The following is a 23,312-nucleotide window of genomic DNA, read 5'->3' as shown; positions in this document are numbered from 1 at the left end:
TTATCTGACTTCATGCTCTGTATTATCAATTCTGTATCACAGGAGAATTGATGTGAGCCACCTAAGTAAAATGAGGGTTAGAGGAAAGGATTTAAAATGCATTTTTAAATGGAGACTTTCCATAGTGCTAGAACAGTTGGCATTTTCAAGAACTGGAGTGTGCTTCCCCTCTGGCACCAGTCAGATGCTTTTGATTAACTAAGGCCCCCTTTCAATTAGGTAATTAAACATGAGCATGGCTCTAAGCAGGTGAAGTCAATGAATCTCCAGTATCAGGACCAACCCCTTGACATTGTACAGTTCTAGATTTTTGCAGCCTACATATATGTCAATGTCTCCATTTTTTAGCAAGAAAAATGCACACACAGAGAGATCCACATTCCTACTGCCTTTTCTTCCTGAAAAACATTTTTTTCCAACACACCTTCCCTCCAAGCAAACTGAAACCTCACCAGAATAAATCAGGGAGATACAATCCTGGATCCAGGGAAATTAATAACAAAACTGCCTTTGACTTCAATGAGGTGTGGAATTCATCCATTAAATTTGCCATTTTGGCTGTTCTTAGTCTGAGGGTCTCTAATATAGATGTTTCTTGCTCACTGAGGCATATTTTAGAAAGCCTCAGACTAACAAAGGCAACAGAGCTTTTAGCTTTGCTCTAGCCCAGCAGAAAATCAATGGTCTAAGCAACAGCAGTAGCAGTTTAATTATTTATTTGTATTACCCTAGCATCGCCGAATGCCATTTTGCACCAGGACCACCTGTGCAAGGTAATGTATAAACTCAGAACAACAACATGGTTCCTGCCCCCAAAAGCTCATGTTCTAAGTATAAGACAAGAGTCTTCTGATGGATACAGACAGACAAATAGACAAATAAATGAAAACAATGAGACAACATTGCCTCATTATGATAGCCATTGGTCTCTGCACACAGGCATTCTGTTGTCAAGTGTTTTGTAGGTTTCATAGTGAAGAGAATTTTAAGGAGGGACTTAGTGAGGTAGCTTTGCAGATATTTACAGGGAATTCCTCTCCTGCATGAGGAGCAGCTTGGGAGAAAGTTGAAAGATGTCTGTTGGAAAATATAATGATTGGCCAAAGGAGGCTGGTATTATTGACTGACCAGAAGTGGGAGTTGGCATCATGACAATGAATAAGAGTTGATGAAAGATAGGTGGAAATAGTCCAGGAATGCATTAGAACATGCAAACAAGTTACATCAGGTGTGTCAGAGAAAGGAGTAGAGGTCTGTACAGAGGGGGTGACAGGATCAAAGCTATGGGCTGAGAAAATCATCTTTGCATCAGCATTCCAAGTGCAAGCCCCTCAAAGATAAAAAATCCTTCCATTAATGATTAAACTGCTTAGCACCTCACTACCTCACACAGGGTGAGCAAAGTGGGGGGCAGGCCCCCTAGGGGGAGAGTGAATTTTCAAAGAGGGAGCACAGCATAATTGGCTGCTAGGTCTCAGGCTCATGCATTTCATTAAAAATGTCACAATATGTTACTGTTTTATGATGCATATTCACAGTTATATACCAATTAATAAAGTTTTTACATTCTACAGACTTATTTTCTTACACTTGCCTAAAGGGTTTTTTTTTTCATATGAACATAACCAAAATTTGCGTTAGTTTGGATTACATTAGAGAGAATGGGTTGGGGGGGCTCTCCTAATTGCAGAGACAAAGAGTGGGGCATGACATAAAACACTTCCTCACCCTGACCTGAGAGAAGAAATGGAGATGACCAAATAGGAGAGGAAAAACTAACCAGTTTCTTACCACAATTGCTGAGGGAAGCAGCGGGCACGGAAGACAGATGCAAAGATGTCTGTAGTGTTCACTGAAACAGTCAGCAGGGAGACATTTAATGAGGTTGAGAGGACTCACTAATCATGGGAATTTGGATTCCAGCCATAATTGTCATGTTGAGGCCCCTTCATGCTGGGCCTCCCTCACAAATTTCTTTTATGGGGCTTCATGATACAGTGTCAGAGTCAAATGTAAATGTCATCTTGTTACAGTGCTACATTGTAAACTGGTGCTGGCTAACTCCTAAATCAGAAAGTTGAAGTTGGTTTTATCTGGCATGGACAAGTCCCAGTTCCTGTCTGAGATATTTGCTTACACAGTACTGCTCAAACTTTCCTCATTTTAAAGGACATCACTCATTTTCACTTCCTTTCTTCTATGCAAATTTTGCATCCCTTCACTTTTATGGTTATTTACTTTTATCACTATTATGTTAAAAATTGCCAGAATAACATTACAGAAAAATAATTTCCATTTTAAAGAGTGAATTTTGATTTTCCTACATGAATAATTTTTGTGTCCTTCAGTTTGACATTTGGGCCTTGGCAGATTGAGGCATATAGTCTAGTCCTAGAATTTATTAGAAATGTGTCTGTACCCAAATTCTGGGACTCCTGTAATTCTCCCAAAATCCAGGAAGTTGACAGGTGTGATTCAGATCCAAAACCTTTCAGTTTAGCATGTTATGGAGATGCAGACTGACTGCAAAGTTTGGTTCCAGCTCAGATCTTTTGAAAAACTGGGATATGTTCTGATCTGAGACTTTAATACAAATAAATCTCAATTTTTTTCATGTCGATCAGAGAAGAAAGCAGCCAACCATGAGGAGTGCTGTATGTTATCCTATACCTGACAGGTGAAAAGTTCTTCTGGTGTTCCTGGTTTTAAAACTTTCATAGCTCAGTCCCTTGAACAAATTTCTTCTTCTTCCTGCTTATTTCCAAATCTGCAAACTCCTCTGAATGATGGCTTAAAAGATTAGACTCCTTTTTCCACCCATCTACTATGTGTGCTAGTGTCCTTTGATATTGCCCATTATTATTTGATTCCTTATATCATTCGCTCTCTCACCTACTTCTTGTGGACTACATATCTAAACCTAAACCTTGACAGCTCTGTGGAATATGTAATGTCGTGGACCAACTAGATGGAGTTTCTCTGTCCTTAAGGGCTAATATAAACTATAACTAAATGGATGCATGTCCTTTAATGTTTTTTTAATTGCTTTAATTTTTCTTTCAGCAACATATATTCCCTGATAAAATTTAAGAACTCTATGCAGCATTTTGCAAATGCAGCATATTTTGTTCATACATTTAATATGCTTTTGTGTATGTAAGAGTAGATCTTGCATTGTGATTTATGGTCAAGAAACTGAGTATGGTAGAAGCTGAAAAGATAATCATGCTCTTTAAAACAACCACATCCACAACACTGCCAATCGACGATAACATTAGATAAGTATTTGTATTATTGTCAGGCTGATTTGCATTTAGAATGTACGCAACATAATTAGTCTTTTCATGAATTTCAGTATGACTATAATGGAATTAAGTACCTAATTTGCTTAGACATGTTTGAAAATCCCAACTTTAGTTGCCTAAATAACTGAAAAAAATCCCTTACTGGACATGATGTTGTGTGCTGGCTGTTAACACTGAAAATTTGTTGCAGTGATAACAGCATCACTTCAGTCCCAATGCATGAAAATAGAGCTGGTCAAAAATTCTCAGTGGACCAGTTTTCCAGGAAAATGTAGTCTTGCTAAAATTGAAACCTTCAAAGTTTATGTGATTAAACTTTCAGGAGACAAAGTGTAAACCAAATTATTTTGATGTTCTCATTTCAGCTTTTATTTTTATAAACAGGGTGATCTTCTATTATATTAATATATAATAGAATATTATAATTTGAGATTATTCAGAAGAGAATTTGCAATGTTCCTAAAGCAATCTTGGGGGTGGAATTTTTATGCTGTGACAAAATTTAAAACTGAAATGCCGGAGAGAGACTATTTGTCTTTCCATGGTGTCTTGCACACTGGGGTTTTATTTCTGATTCATCCCCAGGCACTACCAGAATAAATAGTATTCATAGTAATTTCCTGTCACTAACCCAATAACTTAATATAAACATGATATAAAACAATGAAATTCATATTTAAAGCTTATTTATTGTGGAGGAGAATCTTGCATTTTTTTCTCACCTACTTCTCTCCAGTTGCACATGTTCTGTCATAGCAATAACTATTTCCAAGGCTCAGAGGAATGGTCCTCCTTCCAGAGCTTCTCAAAGCTACCTTGCTCATCAACCAGAGGAGACCCTCAAGAGGGATGCATAATGTGTCTTTGTATCAGGCCAAAGCATGTTCTTTCTACAGTGCTTCCAGTCTCTGCTGGCTGCAAAAAGTTAGAAGCTAAACTGTGATTAGCCTCACATGACAGCACTCAATAACATCAAGTTGGCTCTTGTCATGTCTTGAATTTTTTTTCTTCAGAATTTAACCAACTGTTCTCACCAGGAGTGAAATGGCAGGAGATTCTCCAAATTGGAGCACTGGAAAATGCAGAATCAGCAGATGTGTTTCCTTCATTTGAAATTCTTCCCCTATGGGAATCTGCAAGAGAGAGCAAGTAAAACCTGGAAATGCCTCATGTAATAGAAAAGGATCTTATACTTTCCATGGACATTTTAAAACATTACATGGAACCCTACACAAGCCTATTGATTATTTACGAGTACTTTCTATTAAATGCTCTTGGTTTTATCTACATTATAATCTACAGGATGTTTTTCCATAAGAGAAAAGCATAAGTGCTCCTATTCAAACTCATAAAGATCCCAAATCAGGAAGATCTGTAATGAGGATGGAACTTCAGTATGTGTCAAAGTGAACATTCATATGTATGTTCCATTCAAAGACTATGGGTTGTAAGAACATGCTTGGAGGTTAACTGCATGCTTAAATGCACTTCTAAATGGGGATAGAATTAAGGATATGGTTAAGTGTTTTCTAGAATCAGGTCCTAAGATGTAGTTCAGGCTGGTATTTAAGCATGTGCCTTACCTCAAATACATGCATAGTCCCATTGAGGAGAGTGGGAATAGCCATATGTTACAGACAGGCATGTGCTTAAATAATGATGGTGGACTGGGACTCAGGCCTTTTTCGACTTGATAAAAGAATTAGAGATGCAGATCAAATACAAAAGTTTGGGATCCAGTTCCAAATTTTCCCAAAGTTTAGGCAACTTAAATGTAAACAAATCTCCAATTTTACTAAAACAAAAAAGCAGTCAAGTAGCAGTTTAAAGACTAACAAAATAATGTATTAGGTGATGAGCTTTCATGGGACAGACCCACTTCTTCAGACCATAGCCAGACCAGAACAGACTCAATATTTAAGGCATAGACAACCAAAAATCAAGGTGGACATATCAAGTAATCAAGGTGGACATATCAGAAAATAAATTATCAAGGTGAGCAAATCAGAGAGTAGAGGGGCAGAAGGGGGCGGGGGCAGTCAAGAATTAGATTAGCCAACGTTTTAATGGAGTGGGCCATTCTGTTAATGACTTAAGAGTTTGAGTGTTACAGAAGAGTAATTTTCACAAGTCTTGAAAGAGAGGCTGCTGAACTCTCTTTTATATTCAAATTGGACACATTGGCTACGTCTACACGTGAACGCTACATCAAAATAGCTTATTTTGATGTAGCGACATCGAAATAGGCTATTTTGATGAATAACGTCAACACGTCCTCCAGGGCTGAAGCCATCGACATTCAACGTCGACATTGGGCAGCACCACATCGAAATAGGCACTGCGAGGGAACGTCTACATGCTAAAGTAGCACACATTGAAATAAGGGTGCCAGGAACAGCTGCAGACAGGGTCACAGGGAGGACTAGCGCTTCCAGGGCAACAGCTAGCCGCTCCCTTAAAGGGCCCCTCCCAGACACACGCAGCCTGCACAGCACGCGGTCTGCAGAGCCATAGGCACACACACCTCGAGCGACGCAGTCATGGACCCCCAGCAGCAGCAGCAGCAGCAGCAGCCAGAGCTCCACCCAGCTGCCCCTGCAGGAGCAGTGCTTGCCCTGCTCCATGCCATGCAGGAGGCAGCTGAGCACATCCTTGCCACAGAGGAGGAGCTGCCCGCAGGGGAGGAGGACACAACCCCCAACCCTGCAGCACCTCGCCCCCGTCGCCTCATACGCTGCCAGCTGTGGAGCTACCCCACCAGCATCGACTGGTGGAAGCGGCTGGTGCTTGGAGAGTGGGACGATGACTGCTGGCTCCAGAACTTTCGTATGAGCTGGCAGACATTTCTGGAGCTATGCCAGTGGCTCACCCCTGCACTGAGGCACCAGGATACCTTCATGCGGCGTGCCCTCACCGTGGAGAAACGGGTCGGCATCGCTGTCTGGAAGCTGGCCACTCCAGACAGCTACCGATCCGTGGGGCAGCAGTTTGGCGTCGGCAAGGCCACCGTCGGGGCTGTCCTCATGGAGGTAAGAGGACCCACGGGGGGAGGGGGAGGCAGCCCTGGCAGGGGAGGGGAGCCCTGGCAGGGGAGGGCCACACACACTCTGCACACCCCTCATTGGTGCTCTCCCATGTGCTTCCCCTGCAGGTCATCCGCGCCATCAACGCCCTGCTTCTCCACAGGCTCGTGAGTCTTGGAGACCCGGATGCTGCCATCGCGGGCTTTACCACCCTGGGCTTCCCCAACTGCTTCAGGGCTCTGGATGGGACCCACATCCCCATCTGCGCTCCAGAGCACAGTGGGGGACACTACTTAAACAGGAAGGGCTACCACTCAGTGGTCCTCCAGGCCTTGGTGGACAGCCGGGGCTGTTTCCTGGACATTTATGTGGGCTGGCCTGGCAGCACCCACGACGCCCCGGTATTCCGGAACTCGGGCCTGTGCCGCCGGCTGGAGGTGGGGACCTACATCCCCCAGCGGGAGATCCCTGGGGGGGACACCACCATGCCCCTCTGCGTCATCACAGATGCGGCATACCCCCTCCGGCCCTGGCTCATGCACCCTTACACGGGCCACCTGTCAGCCAGCCAGGAGCGCTTCAACCTGCGCCTGAACCACGCGTGCCAGGTGGTAGAGCGCACATTTGGGCGCCTCAAAGGGCGCTGGAGGTGTCTCCTCACCCGCCTCGATGCAGGCCTCACCAACATCCCACAGATTGTGGTCATGTGCAGCGCCCTCCACAACCTCGTCGAGAGCAAGGGGGAGGCATTCTTTCAGGGCTGGGTTGTGGAGGCTGGCAGGGCCAATGTGCAGTCACCCGCTGCCCCCAGTCACCAGGTGGACCCCGAAGGTACCCGGGTCCGGGAGGCCCTGCAGGCCCATTTCGATGAGGCCACGGGGTGAACGCTGGCAGCCCCCCCACTGCCACCCCCATCCTCCACAACACTCCCTGCCCCATGCACACACCACAGAGCACCCAAGAGCACACCCCCCCGACCTTTCTTGAAAATAAAAACAAACATTTGTTTGTAAAATCAGATCTATGTTGAACTCTCCTTATTAATATCTGAACTAACTATTTACAGGCCGAATAAATATTACATATATATATATATATATATATATTATAAGTCCGATAAGATGAAAGAAAAAAAGGGGAAGACAAGGAAGGGGAGAACTATGTACATGGGGGGGCAGGTATCAGCATCATAACAACAACAGGGGTCTAATAGAAACTATTTACAAACGAACATAAAACTGAGGGGAATATATACAAAGGCGGGGGGGCACATCCTGGGCCCCACACCCCCTAATGTCCAGCACTGGGGGTGGGCGGCCGCGATCCACGCCTCGGCCTCAGCCCTGGCCGGGGCTGGCTGGGGGCCGGGCGGACCGGGAGATAAGGCCGGTGGGTGTCAGCTGGCCCCAGGTCCTCCTCGGCGGAAGGGCCCTCGGTGGCGGGTGGCAGTGCAATGGCGGATGCAGCAGCGGATGGAGCAGTGGGTGGAGCAGCAGATGGAGCAGGCAGGGCGGGCAGAGTGGCGGCCGGCGCAGCATGGGGGGCCAGGTAGTCCACGATATGCTCGAACATATGCATGAAGGCTCCCCATGCCTCCTGGCACCAGGCCAGTGCCCGCTCCTGCAGTTCAAGGCATTGCTCCTCCACCCACAGACGCTGCTCGGTGACCTCCATCTGCTGATGGTGGATGTCCAGCAACTGGGGGTCCGTCGCTGTCTGGTGGTGGTGCTGGGTCCGTCGTCGTCCCCACCATGGGGCTGGTCAGTCCTCTGCCGAGGGGCTGGCCTGGAGTGATGGCCCCGGTGGGCTCTCTGGGACCACTGACACCTCGCTGGCACTCTCCGGTCCTTCTGGTGGTGCAGCTGTGGAACACAGGGGGGAAAGAAGAGTGGAGACAGCCGTTAGTGTGGGCCCCAAGCCATGGCCCTTGTCCCCCCACCCCTCTGCTGCAGGTTCCCCATCCCCATCCACGGGAGATGCTGCTGCTGATGATGATGGGTGTCCCACCCCCTCCCCCCCGGGGGACCATAGGTTCCGCTCCCCCCAACCCCGGGGATGGGGCATGGCACTGTTGTGCTGGGGGGCAGGAGCTGATGCACTCTTCTGAGGGACATGACACTGCTGTCCTTGGGGCCATGGTCATCTGGGCATGTGGAGGGCCCTGGTCATATCTGTTACCCCCACCCCTCAACCCCGGGGGTGCGCACCAGGGGGATACATACCTGATGGTCTGCTCCCACGGTCGGGGGACACCCGATGGGCGGACACCCGGCTGGAGCTCCTTGAGGGCAACATAATCCGCAGCCCCCCATCACTGGAGGAGGACGCCCCCTCCTCCTCCTCTGGTGCCCCGGGGTGGGCTCCTGGGGGGGCCTCTGGGGAGCGGGGCTTACCTCCAGAGTGGACTCCACCTCCGGGGCCTGCTGGGGCTCGTCGGCCGATGTATCAAGCGTGGCTGGAGGGGAGGAGGTGTGCTGGGGGCCCAGGATGTCCCTGAGCTCCCTGTAAAAGGGGCAAGTGGCGGGGGCGTCCCCAGATTGGCCGGCTGTATCCCGGGCCTGGGCATAACCCTGCCACAGCTCCTTCACTTTACTGCAGACATGATCCGGAGTGCGGGCAGGGTGACCCCGGGCGGCCAGGTCCTCGGTCAGCCGAGCGAACGCATCCGCATTCCGCTTCTTGCTCCCCATTACCTGGAGCACCTCCTCCTCACTCCAGAGCCCCAGCAGGTCCTGAAGCTCGACCTCCGTCCAGGAGGGGCCCCGATGCCGCTTCCCAGCCTGGCTGCTTGTCTGGGAGCCCTGGCTCCCCTTGGGGGGAGGTGCCCTGGGGGCGCTTTGGGGGTTGGGGGTCGGCCATCGCAGTGGTGGGTGGCTGTTCTGGCTGCAGAGGAGCATGCAGGCTGGCCGCGTGGCTGGGCTGCCGCCTGCACGCTCTCTCAGCTTCCTGCACAGGAAGGCAGGGGGCGGGAAGCTTTAAGGGGCCGCTGCACACGGTGACCATCAAGCTCAGGAGCTGGAGAGAGTGTCTCTCAACCCCTCAGCTGATGGCCGCCATGGTGGACCCCACTATTTCAATGTTGCGGGACGTGCAACGACTACACGTTCCCTACTTTGACATTGAACGTCAAAGTAGGGCGCTATTCCCATCTCCTGATGGGGGTAGCGACTTCGATGTCTTGCCACCTTACGTTGATGTCAACTTCGAAATTGCGCCCTCCACGTGTAGCCGTGACAGGCGCTATTTCGAAGTTGGCGTGGCTACTTCGAAGTCACCAGCACATGTAGATGCGGCCATTAACATGTGGTTTGAACCAAGATTGGAACTTTCTGGGTTACTATAGGGGTTCGTGTGCATACTTGGCTTAATCTAATTCTTGACTTTCCCCCGCGCCTTCTGCCCCTCTACTCTCTGATTTGCTCACCTTGATAATTTTTTTTCTGATTTGTCCACCTTGATTACTGTTTTTGGTTCTCTGTGCCTTAAATATTGAGTCTGTTCTGGTATGGCTATGGTCTGAAGAAGTGGGTCTGTTCCACGAAAGCTCATCACCTAATAAATTATTTTGTTAGTCTTTAAAGTGCTACTTGACTGCTTTTTTGGTTTGATACTATATAGACTAGCATGGCTTTCTCTCTGTTACTATCTAATTTTAGTGTTTCAGGTTTGTTAAGAGAATGGATTTCCTTCACATTGGTCTTTAGATTTTCTCTAAGTACAGAGCCTTGATGCATTGCAGACTGACAACCATAAACTGTGGGGCGAATTTGCCCCTCTGTGGTAAGTGGAAGCAATCACAAGTACAGGAAATGCTTTCCCCAGCTACACAAACAATATTAAAACGCTCATAACAGCTTATTCACTCATATTTCCTTAGATGACTGCTAGCAGCCTCATTATAATGTATTAGGTGAGCTGAGTGAGACCAAATGTGTAAAGAAAGTAATTCTATAAAACAGCAGCACAACGCCTAATGACAAGAGTTCCCATAATTTATAATAAGGCAGTTGGAATAACATTTAAATATAAATATTGTGGCTGGTGCACATTGGATTGATTCTGTTGGCCACTCTAATTAACAGCATAGTTTGTGAGCTGTTAATTTGGGGGCTGAGTAATTGGATAAAGGTATGTGCATTGTAATGTAATACGCTTGTTCAATTTTCCACTTCATTTCAAGTCATATGAATTTTATATGTTATCTTTTATTATTACAGTGATTACACCTATTATTTTTAATTAGGAAAATCATTACCTCAGGAGAATGAAACAAATAAGTATCAGGTGTTTTTTTTAAGTTCATGCTGATTCTTAGCTCCTAGAAAATTTGGTTTCCAGAGAAGCTGAGTGCCCACCACTTCACCCACAAGTGATAGGAGCAACAAAGTCACAGCATTTTGGAAAATCACAACCAGAGGAAAGAGAAGGGAAAGATCTTCTATGTCACCAGGGTCATCTTTTACGAGATTTTTTGACCTATTTTTACAATGGTTTTCAGTAACAAAACAGTTTATTTATTTTCCTCCTGGTGAATTTTTGCACCACTCCGACTCTGTGGACACAGTTAAACACAGGATTGTAATCCTCTCACCCTGCCCCAGTAAGAGCCAAGCACTTTGGTGCACATCCCAGCAGCAGAGCATGAACCAAACAGTTTATCAGACCCACAGTCAGGTCCCTGCTCTCCCCAGAGGGATGTAATCTGAGCTAGTTCTTTTACTGGTACAGATTATTTCCTATTCTGTGCCGTCTCTGGTGCACCATCTGACTGCAGCTACTTCTCTTCCACACAAGCTGCAAGGATGTCTGTAGCATCCTTTATTCCACAGTGCAAGCACACAGCAAAGCTGGGAAGGAAGTTTTAATGACCCAATTTCCATCAGAAAAAGCTGATTCATGGAAAACAAAACATAGAAACAGATCATTTGTGATTAAGCTTCTCTTGGGAAGGTTTTCTGGTCTAGGATGGACCCTTAAGGATTCACATGATTGTAACCAGAATAGCGACTCCTGGAAATGATATTGTAAGGCTCGTTGGTTATTCCCATTACGTATCTAATTGCTAGCACTGCATTCACAGCTTGTGCTCTTGCTGCCTCCTGTATATTCACCAGAGATAACGATGGCTGAAATTTAGCTGACAACTTTGTTGATGATGTGTGAGACAGAGTAGCATCCAGTCTACTCTCTGTTGGCTGTATTGCCACTGCCAAAGTGTTGCTAACATTAGTTGGTTATAAACATAGGTGCTGGAACCAGCCTGAAGTGGTTTCAATTATATACAGGATTTATGGTTTGACAATGTCTTATGGCACCCCACTATAAAATTGTTCTAGCACCACCAGTTATAAATGAAACCCTTTAGGGAGCATCACAATGTAACCAGGACTAAAATAGGCCAAAGGACCAAGCTTAAAAGGAAGGGAAAAAAGCTAAGCAGCCTGACATTCAGCATAGCTAATTCTTGCAAGCTTGCATAAAGTGCTGAATAATGGCTAAACAGATAAAGCAATGGGACACAATGGGGAATAAAAGAGCTTGGGAGATAAATGAACAGAGGCTGAAGGTTATTAATGTCATCTAGCTATAAATATGTTCTGGATATAAAGACCAATGAAAATGAGCCGGATATACAAGAAGTAGCTTCAAAACAATAAAAGAGAGACATGTAGGAAAGATGAAATACCAGGATGAGGGAAGCAGCAGAAAATTAAGAAATTAAAATGAGAGACAGTATACTAGAAGTCAAGCAATAAAGACAGTTGAAAGCTTAAATTGAAGTCTTTTCCAGGGGCATTAAAATGAAGAGGTCGTTAAAACATAGGAACTTGCCCTACAGCCCTGAAAACAGGCTGGTTCTCCATCAGTATATGAAAACTCAGGTCCAATACCTCCTTCGTCCATTGGGAAATATGCTTGAAAAGGAACGATACATATACCAAAGGGAAAATGGGTGGACCGGGGGAGACTGTGGGTCAGCAGTGGAACTAATGGTATGCTTCAAATTTAGGACATTCATTCTTTTTCTCCCTGGTTTGGGGTTGTAAAATATTCAAAGCAGCATTTGCCATATTAGGGTCCCAGAATCAGATGGGGCATCTAGACTCTGATTTAGTACAAATACAAATACAAATACAAATACAAATAATAATAATAATAATAATAATAATAATAATAAAACAGCTAACTGAGATTGTGCCAGAATATTGTACTGGAAAACATGATATCAGATACCTGAAAATGAATGAGAATCTAAGTTCACTATATTGTTAAACTTACAGGAGGATCAGGTTTCTGTTTGTTTTGACAGCAGTTCTCAAGTGCGGAGTCCACCCAATCCTTCTAAACTACTGTCTGCCCGGCTGCTTTCCGGAGGTTTCAGGCCCAAAGGAGACAGCAAAAGAAATCCAGAAACAATTACTTAATATATTTAAAAACTTGTTTAAAAGGAGGAAATTGGTTGATCTGGGCAGGTTTCTTAAAACAGATCCTGACTCTCTTTAAACATGTTAGACGCTGAAGTCTTCCTTGAGTCAGAGGTCTGCATTTGATATTCATGCTTGAAATTTAATCAGTTTGTAGTTATAACCTTTTATTGCTTGGCTACAGAATTACCTGTATAGAATGTGCCTGAGCATAATGACCAATTGGGTCAACTTTTTATTTATTTATTTATTTATTTAACCAGATTTCTTCCTGAGTTTGAACAATCTTACTAACGGAGAAGGATCACATTGATTTTCTGAAAAAGTAGGTGGTCTCTTGTGAGGGGAAAGATGAATTCATTTGTCCTCAGAACTCAACCCTCTACAGATGCGGATTGTCAGTCTGTCCACATCACAATAAATCTGCCTCTGTTTACATTTCTGCTCATCACTGCTCCTCTATGGCCTCTTCAGGGAGAGGAGGGGGCAGTTACTGCCCTAAGGTTGAGGCAAACAAAGAGAACACAGGTTGGTGGAAGAGGAAACCCTGCAGAGATGGCTGAAGAACAGGAAGCCCTATGAGGGAGGTTATGAAGAGGAGAAGCTATTATGTTACATTAATAAATTCATACACACAAAAATGTAGGGTAAAAGAGGAATAACCCAAAATGGGGATACACAGTTCCTAGTGCTTTCTTGAGATGGAGCCCAATAGGATCATGAGATGTTTGAAAAAGGCTCTATTTCTTTTTCTGTACATATCTATCTATCTATCTGTCTGCTGTTTGGTGTCTCTTAAGAGATTTTAAAATATTAATAATAGATACTCAACAAAATTGTTTGAAGAGTCATCTTGTTTCTGTCTATGATAATGACTAGACTTTGTGGTGTTTCCTAACAGGGGAGCTGACACTCAAAACGCAGCATGTTCAGGATTCTAAAATGGGATTCGTAATCAATGCCATATATTCTATGGCATATGGTCTTCACAACATGCAGATGTCATTGTGCCCAGGCTATGCAGGCCTCTGTGATGCCATGAAGCCTATAGATGGTCGAAAACTCCTGGATTCTCTCATGAAGACTAACTTCACTGGGGTTTCTGGGGACATGATCTTGTTTGATGAGAATGGAGACTCACCAGGAAGGTACTGTGAATATTTATTGGAAAAAAAATGCCAGATAGGCTGCTTTATTAATCTTTCATAATTTTAATCATAACCATAGATGATGTCCCCAATTAGATGTTTGCTTACCAAAGAAAAGGGCTCAAGGTTTACTGTACTTTACTCAGGGGGCGGGAGGGTGGTAATATGGTTCCCTATAAGTACCCTATGTAAAGCAGGGCTCTCTGTGTGCAAATTCATGCATCATATAGAGGAAGAAAGGCTCTAAAGACCTCATCACTTAAAAATATAGACCTGTCTCTGTGACCTTTCAGCTGAGTGCTAGATACATCATTAAACTTAGCTCCAGTTATAAAAGTTAGGAAACATTTTCTTTTCAGGTATGAAGAAGAAGGCCATTCAGGAAGGTCTATCTCTATAGTCTAGCTTCTGCTTTGTCTTCTAGCTGGACTGGTTCCCAGTTCTTTGAGGATTCAAGCAACTGTAGTTAGCAAATCAGGAGAAAGAATTGGAACTCACCCCCATCTCTTCCATTAAATACCTGCATCCTTGATTAAGCTAACATTAACATAATTGTACCTTTGTGGAGCCTGAATCTGTTTCTCCTTGAGCCTTTTGCTTTAAAGTGTTTCTAATGGCCATTTCTTCCTGTTTGCATTTGAAGAAAGTGGCCAATTTTATCTTGTAAGCGTTACATTTTAATTAGCACTTAGATCCTACTATCTTTTCTTTCTAAGGCATCTACTGCTGTGGCTACACTAGGAAGTTCCTTTGAACATTCTTTTAAAAACAGGGCCAGTTTTGAAATATCCGAGTGAGCAGCTACACACAAAAGCTACTTCTACACTAGAGTGCGATTTCAAAAGGCGCCCTTTCGAAATCAAGGAATTGAAAGATCCCCTTTTGAAATATAGTGTACACACACAAGCAGAGGCTGGTGCTTCTGATCTGCCCTGGGGTGCAGGGGGCCAGTCACTCCCTGCACACACTCATGGGTGCATATGTCCTCCATCTCATGCAGGTGGTTTGGGCATTGAACACCATGGTCCTGCGAAGGGTGATCCATGTGGGGAACCTGGATGCGGCCATTGCTGTCTTCACAGTGTTTGGGTTCCTGAACTGTTCCAGTGTCCTGGACAGGACCCACATTCCAATCCACAACCTGGAACACAGCAGGGGCCAATATATCAACAGAAAGAGGTACCACTCCATGGTAATCCAGGCCATGATGGACAGCAGGGCGTTTCCAGGACATTTGTGTGGGCTGGCCTGGCCGCACACAAATCTGGGCTGTGTCACTGCATGGAAGCAGGGACTTACGTCCCCCAGAAGGAGGTACTGCTCAGGGACTCATGGTACCCCTGTGAATGGTGGAAGATCCCACCTATCTCCTCCAGACCTGGCTCATGCTGCCCTATGTGGGCCACCCCAGCCCCAGACAAGAGCTCTTCAACTCCTGGCTAAACCATGCTTGAAACGTGGTGGAGACCACCTTTGGGTGGTTGACCAGCCAGTGGCACTGTCTCCTGGTGTGCCCGGAGGTGGGCCTCCAGAACATGCCCCTTCTCTGCCAGCACACTCCCCGTTGCCACCCACCCCACCCTCCCCTCCATCCCCCGACCCTGAGCACACAACACACAGGGGATCTGGGGAAAATATAGTACATTCTATTTAACTAAACTGTGCAGTTATTAAAGCCAACACAGAACAGAACTACATAACTATATACATATGGGGAAGGGTGCCAAACTATTTACGTTAGGGCAGGGGACATGGATGCACCTCATGTTGGGGCCTTATTGCAGGGAAGGGGTGGCGGGCCTCGAGCTGTGCAGGGCCCGGGATCTGCGGCCTCGCCTGGTTCAGGTCAGGGGCTGGTCAGTCCAGTCTCTCACCTCTGGTGGGCTGCCTGGGACCATGGAGAGTGTGAGGCTCTCCTGGCCCTGTGATGGCACAGTTGCAAGAATGGAAGAGAAGAGAGGGATAGGCCGAGAGTCCCAACCCCTGCCCTGTGGGCCACACCCCCTATCCCCCCATGGGCAGCGGGTGTCTATCCCCTGTCTGTTGGCAGAGCAGCTCTGGGGGATCATTGAGGCAGAAGATGTCCCTGGCACCATGGGGAGACCTCAAAGTCGGGCCCTGCTCACCCACTCCCCCCGGGAGCAGGCCATGGTGCTATCCATGAGTATGGGTGCTGAAGGCCGCTGACAGCCATGAGGCTAACCCAAGGGCCACAGCCCAGCTTGGCTGTGGCCAGCCAGGGTCTGTAGAGGGTGGGGGGGACCCTATGGTGGGGTACCTCCACAGGCACCATCTGACTCAGAGGAGGGGGCACGCACCTTGCAATATGGGGGCAGGGGGGCTGCAGGAAGGTGGTTAGGTGACTGGCCATCCAAAGCTACTGCAGGACAGCCATGAGCCATGTGTCCAGCAGGATGACAACAGCATCCAGGAGTTCCCCCATCGGGGACCTGGTGGGAATCCAGGCAGGTCTCTGCAGCAGCTCTGCTGTGCTCCACTCTACACATGCGGAGGCCTGTAATGCAGCCACCCTGGCAGCCTTCAGCATGTGTGCACAGCGAGGGTATTGGGGAGGGGCCCTTTAAGGGAGCAGCTGGTTGTGGCTCCCGGAAGGGATTGTCAGCCATGTGACCCCATCCACGGCGTTTCCTGCTTCATCCTTTTGACAGAGAGGCCAGGGCTGTGTAGCTGCTCACTTTCAAAAGGACAGAGGGCTCTTTCAAAAAGGTGCATCAATGCCTTGATCTGCTTTTTGTGTGTAGCCGCTCCCTTTCGAAAGGCCAGCTTTCCAGTGGTAGCTTTCCAAGGTTTGCCTTCGAAATTGAGCTGTAGTGTGGCCACAGCCTACGTGTTTTCAGTTAACTGACATTCCTTCTTGTCACAAATATTTCTGGGTCTATCTTCATGTTGTGAGAGAGATGGCTTTCATATGCAAATCAGAGAGTGTACCTGCATGCTTCAAGATAAATGCTTTTCCTACCTCTGCTGTATTTGAGTTTATTCTATTGCAGGCATGGCTTCCCGGTGGATGGAGAGAGAGATGTTCTATGGTAGAATGATCTTCTCCACCAAGTATTACGCAACATTATAAATTAATAGCCCAAAGGACCATTGTAGTGGTCCAGTCTAACCTCCTGCTCACAGGCCTGCCCTGAATTAATTCCCATTTGAGCTAGAGTAGAGGAGAGAGAAAAAAAAATCCAACCTTGATTTTTAAATTACCATCAATGGAGAAGTGACCACAACCCAGGATAATTTTCTCCAATGGTTAATTACCCTGCCTCTCAAAATGTTCACCTCACTTCCTAATTTGTCTAGATGTAGACTTCAGCCACTGGATATTATTATATCTTTGCTAATCAACTGCAGAGCCCATGGTTACTAGATTTTTCTTCTGCATATAGATATGTACTGATGGTGATGAAGTCACCCTTTAATCTTCTTTTGGTAAGCTAAAGTAATTGAGTTGCTTAAAGAATACCTATGGGACTTTCACTTTAGCTGATGTAGTATCTGGATGCAGGCTGTTAAATTTAGAGTCTGATCTCACAGTGGTTAGTACTGATGTCTGTACATGGGTATCTGCCACTTTGGCCTATGTTGTTCTCTGTCTAATGTGTCCTTTGTTCCTTACTGCTATGAATTCTGCATGCAGGTATTCATTTGCAATGCTGAATACATCAAAGCAAGTGCTGCTAATGAGGAAAAATGGGAATGTTAATTATTTTTAATACCATACTGATTTAACATAGCAGGCAATTATCAATGTGTTAAGATTCTGTATAATATTCCAGTACAGTGAATCTACTGCAATTGACTCACATTTAACACTGCTTCCAAGTGCAAATGAAAAGTGTTTTTATGTGAATAGACTCCTAAACATGTCCTACTTTGGGAAATGCCATTATTATACCTTATTTTATTTTATATCGGTATTTGTTTTTGCTTAAATCTTCACACCTGATCTAAATTAGTGTGACTGTTGTTACTGGTTTGCCTAAGGCTATGTCTACACAGCACGGTAAGCTTGAAATAAGCTATGCAACTGAAATAAGCTACGCAATGTGTGCTATGCAAATTGCATAGCATATCTTGAGTAGATTTTGGAAGAGGCTGTTTTGGCCTGTGGCACTGTCTTAACAGCACCACATGCCAAGATAAAGCCCTATTTTGAGGTATCCTGGTACTCCTCATACAATGTGGTGTACAGGAATACCAGAATAGCGTGCCTGTTATCCCAAAAACTATTCTGAGACAATGGCTGCATTGCATAGATGTGGACAGCTATTTTGGGATACCCCTGTAAGTTTAAAAGTGATGGTAAAATATTATTGTAAAACTTCAGCAGTGGGCCTGGAAAACTCTGGGATTCATGCAGCAGTAGAAAATACTCTTATCTTCATTTTAATTGATTAGATTTTGATTTTATGCTGCTCTTTTAAATTGAAAAGATTTAGTGGCTGTATCCTAAGATCAACTGTTTGTTCACTTTGTGTTTCAAAAGATATGAGATTATGAATTTTAAGCAAATGGGGAAGGATTACTTTGACTATATCAATGTTGGAAGTTGGGACAATGGTGAACTGAAGATGGATGACGATGAAATATGGTCAAAGAAAAATGGTGTCATCAGATCTGTCTGCAGTGAACCATGTGAAAAAGGCCAGATCAAGGTAAATAAGCTGCTTTTAATTGTATTGCGGTATTACCTTCAAAGTCTCAAAATGTTAGCCGGAATGTTTGTCAAATTTTTAACACCGGGAACCTAAATTTAAGACATTAAACATAGTTTTGGCATCTAACTAAAAGTACAAAAACTATTTGTACAATTACTTCTTCTTGCTAAGCTTTTTATAATTATCTCATTATTTTCTTGTACTCCTCCATTGGTCTGTTTGTATCCATCTGCTGCCTCCTTTTTCATATTTACATTGTAAGATCTTTCAGCAGGGACCATCCTTTTGTCAGTATTTTGTACGGTGTCTAGCACAGTGGGGTTCCAATCCCTGACTCAGATGTCTAAGAGCCAGCCTAAAGCAAGCAAACATAAAAATTATCATCCTTTAGGGGCTAAAATCTGGATTTAGGAAGCTAACTTTTCACCACCCAACGATGAAAATTTTAACCTTAGCTCATAAGAGCCCTCAATTTCTTCTTATCAACTACATGTTAAACCTCTCTAATCTGGCACCCTTGGTACCTAATGGGCGCTGAACAAAAGAGTCAAGGGAGGTCAATATTGTCTAGCAACATTACCAACACTTCCACTTCTCACTGGGCTCTTAAAAGACATTTAGGAGTAAATTACAGCTAAATAACAACACAGAGCACTGAGAGCCAGAACTGGTGACTTTAAACAAACTCTATGGAACCACAAGAGACTTGGTCACACCCATGTAAGTGGTCATCCAACTAACTAAAATCATGCCAGATTATGGATGTTGCTGAGCAAGAGTACCAGACTAGAGAGGCTTAGCCTGTAGAAGATTTACCCATTATTGCTTGGGTCCTTGAGGGCAAGGGACTGTGTATATGGGAGGTGCAGGAGTCAGGGCAAGAGTTTGGGGATGCGGGGGGAGGGGCTCACAGCAGGAGGATGGGGTTGTGGGGAGTGCAGAAGTCAGAGCAGATGGTGGGGACTCAGGACATGGGGTAGGAGTGCAGACATCAAGGCAGGGGATTGGGAGGTGTGGGGAGCTCAAGGACGGGGCAGCAAGAGCCTCCACTTGCTCCCCAGGGATGGACTGGGGCAGCCAGTGGCTGCTTCCCTGGGCTGAGGAGCTTCCTTCCCCCTTGTAGCCATTTGGGATTATAACTTCCTGCTATGACAGCCCTCCCTTCCTGTTTGATGAAAAGCAGTCACATTCCATGGTCATCCCATTGTTCTTGAACAGCCAAACCCATGCCTCCTTTTAAGGAGTGATACAAGGAAGTTGAACATCAAATTGTGTTCTAGCTCTTACCCTTTAGGAGGAGTTCTTGAACAAACAGATTCACAGATGGATGGACAGACAGACAGATGCACAAACTCTCTCAAATATAGAGAGGACAATACAGTAAACACAGGAAAAATCTTTCAGTTATTACTAATAATATGTTTAAAGGAGATTATCTCAGGAAGGTGAATAACTTGCTAGGTTTGCTGAAATCGTGACTGTGTTTCGTTTAGAGACCTTCATGTTCCTTTTATTGATAGCTGTCTCAACATTGTGGTAGTCTGTCATTAGGGGGCTAAGAAACTCTGCTTGAGTGATGTTGCAAAGGAAAGATTTGATATTTGTACGAGAAGAGCACAGGGGCTTGGACGTGCTTCTGCTTTCAGTGAAACTGAAGTGAATCTGGAGTAATTTGAAGTGAAAGGAGATAGCGATGTGTGATCAGAATCAGAACCTATAGCAATAAGTGTTCCTGTAGTGAAACTCAGTGATCTGGCTTCAGAACAGAAATACATGCACCGAACAGTGTCACTGTACTAGACATGGGCATGCATCACAAGTTCTGGAGCTGGATCTAAACCTTCTGAAATTTCAGGAGAGTTTGGATCCAGAATTTGATTTGTGTCTGATGCTGCCATTCACCATAGACTCTGTTTCAGAAAAGCACTTAAACATGTGTTCCAAGTTAAATATGCTGCATCGGGACCCATATATGTATTCTTTATTTTTTACATTTGATTGCTGAGTAGAGAGCTCAAATTTTCTTTGACAGACAAAAGCCTATGAATTAAAAGGGGTGATGAGATCCTGGCTCCATTGAATGAAGTCAATGAAGTTTTTTACCATTAACATAAATGGAGTCAGGATTTCACCCAGAGAATCTAGAATCCCATTGAACAACAGCGTTGCATTATTCAGAAGCAGCCAGCATGTCCCTTTCTGCACAACTTTATGCAAAGCTAATACAGTGCAACCCTGAATACATGCAGCATTCTGGAGTCATCAGAATTATTTGGATGAACAGGTTTGAAGAATCACAAGAATGTCCAGCTGGAGAGTGGCCTGGGGGAAATAACTGCCACTGAAAAAAGATGAGCTTTATTTAAATAGTAGTAGTAATGGTAGTAGTAAACCTCTTGTGCTCCCACATCTTGGAGCATAAGCCATCGATGACAACTTACGGAGGGGTTCATAATTTTTTCGTGTGGGGGGGGGGACATTACTGTGCCACCCACTGCAACAGGTAACAGCTGGATGTTAAGGAAAGGGACAGTGGAGTAGCTGAGAAATCCATTTCATAGAGACATCTGAGGAGGGACACAATCCTGTGGTTTCCTCAGAGATTCTTATTCACGCCCTTTAAAAATCTAATGTAAGTAACTACCCATGTTTGTAAGCTCCTTTAAAGCCATTGAAGGAGAGACATTGCCCAGATTTATGCACTATTCAACAGCTGTGCAAGACATTGGGTTGGCTCTGCACCTTCATAGTCAATTAAATTCCCATTCTGTGACGTTTGCTTGTGAAACCACCTTCTGGATTGATCCCTCCGAAAGCTCAGCACATCAACCCAGTGCTGTAGTTGGTAGGGTTTGCTTAACAATGTTAGCATGTGATAACAGTGCATTATTTCAAAAAGAAAAGGGCCTTCACATCAGCCTTGGCAGGGCACCCTGTATCTCAGATGCATTCAAAGCCCAGGAGAAAACATTGGGGGGTTTTGGAATAGCCGGAGTGCCATAGGATGTGGAGTGCTGAATCAAAAGAGGTGAAAATCAGTTTGGAATGTTACAATGGACACACGCTACACTCTCATTGCTAAATTTTAATTTAAAATGCAGCTGATCTGAATGAGTTTTAAAAAGGGACATAAAACCCAAATTTTCTCAAGCCGATCACAAACAGTGAAAATGAAGCCCTACCACAGCCTAGTCCTTAAGGAAGAAAAGCTTGTTTCCTACTTATATTTTACTATCAGTAGGTGAATTATTTACAGTGAATAATATTATTCCCCTTTTTCTGTGTGTAAATGATCACTGAAGAGATGTAGGTCTTTACAAATGCATTTGTCTGACAAACGGTTTATCTGACTATATTTCAGCCTTTAATAAATATGGTTGCAAATGACCCTCCATAACTATTTCTTCACATGCCCATGAGTCAAAGTTCCTAATGTATGAACGATCACCCAGTTCTAATCAAAAAGATTTATAAAAAGGGTAATATTAGCAAATGGAGCTTTCTCAAAAAAGAGGTTCATATCAATTAGAAACAGTCAGTGAAGAAGTGACTTTGAAAATCAAATAAGGAAACTCAGCAGCAGTAAAGAAAATTGATTTAAAAAACAGATTTAATTGCACTGTTGTGTTCATCTCAGGTGATCCGTAAAGGAGAAGTCAGTTGCTGCTGGACTTGTACCCCGTGTAAGGAGAATGAGTTTGTCTTTGATGAATACACGTGCAAGGCATGCCAGCTAGGCTCCTGGCCCAATGATGGTCTTACAGGTAATTGAGTTATTGTGCTTAAAACTCTGCAAATGTCAATGGAAATGTGTGTGCATAATATACAGAAGTTGGGGAAATACATGAGTTACAAAACTCAGTGTTAGGGGTGTTTGGATTTTGCTTAGCCTAGCAGGGGTCTGCAAACAAAATATCGAGAAGAGCCATTTTTTTCCAATTTGGTTACAAAAGCCATACTTCAGGAGTTGCAATGCACATGAATATGAGACACTCCTTAATAAGTAATGTCAAACTGCACCTTTTGTAATGCCTATTTTAAGAACAATGCACACACAATAATTAGTAATGTGATCCATGTAAATATTTCACCCTTTTCTGAGTCCTAGTGGACTCTAAGAGCAACCTTATCTAGTGGCAATGACTACCAGAAATTAATTGGTGATCCAAAGGGAGTCAATTTAGGAGCATACAGTATAGCAGGGCTCAGCAAACTTTTTTATGTCAGGCCCCACTTTTTGTCTCTGCTATTAGCAGGGCCCCGCTCCCAGCTTGTCCAATGCCCCATGAGTGAACATCAGTCTCCCATAAGTTAAGTACTGTGCTCTATGGGCAATGGCGGGGGTGAGGATGGGAGCTAGCAGAGGCCGCAGAGGGAGGTTGATTGCACTGTGCCCCTATTGTGAAATTTCATGCCCCCTGGTTAGTGCTGAGAGCAGAAGCCGAGGCATCTGAAGCTGAATTATTTTTCCAGCATTTCATTGGTTCAGCTAAAGCAGAAGTCCATAAATGGCACACCAAGATTGAGAGTGGCTTTCAAAGCACACCAGCAGCAAAAGAGCCGAGGCCTGTTTTTCACACAGAGGTTTGCAGCAGTTGTGAGGCCTGGCTCTAACTCAGCCTTAGTTGTGCCATCTATGAAATAGGTTTAATAATAATTCTTGTCTCACAGAGATATTGGGAGGATGAACCAAAACTTATTTGGTTGATCCCCATGAGCAGCCTATGGCAAACTT

General features: G+C 44.7%; 1 protein-coding gene across 5 annotated transcripts in view; it reads left to right on the top strand.

Moving 5' to 3' along the window:
• GRM5 (glutamate metabotropic receptor 5) overlaps positions 1 to 23,312 on the top strand; it is a 381,523-nt gene that overhangs the window by 298,240 nt on the left and 59,971 nt on the right. For all 5 annotated transcript variants that reach the window (XM_074981437.1, XM_074981432.1, XM_074981451.1 and 2 more), the window contains exons 4-6: positions 13,655 to 13,901; positions 18,406 to 18,574; positions 22,215 to 22,341. In XM_074981437.1, coding sequence (XP_074837538.1) covers positions 13,655 to 13,901; positions 18,406 to 18,574; positions 22,215 to 22,341 — 543 coding nt within the window. The remainder of the gene's footprint in view (positions 1 to 13,654; positions 13,902 to 18,405; positions 18,575 to 22,214; positions 22,342 to 23,312) is intronic.

The sequence above is a fragment of the Carettochelys insculpta genome, chromosome 1 (assembly GCF_033958435.1).
Source record: "Carettochelys insculpta isolate YL-2023 chromosome 1, ASM3395843v1, whole genome shotgun sequence".
Lineage (NCBI taxonomy): Eukaryota > Metazoa > Chordata > Testudines > Carettochelyidae > Carettochelys > Carettochelys insculpta.
This window is presented reverse-complemented; position numbering and strand designations above follow the sequence as displayed.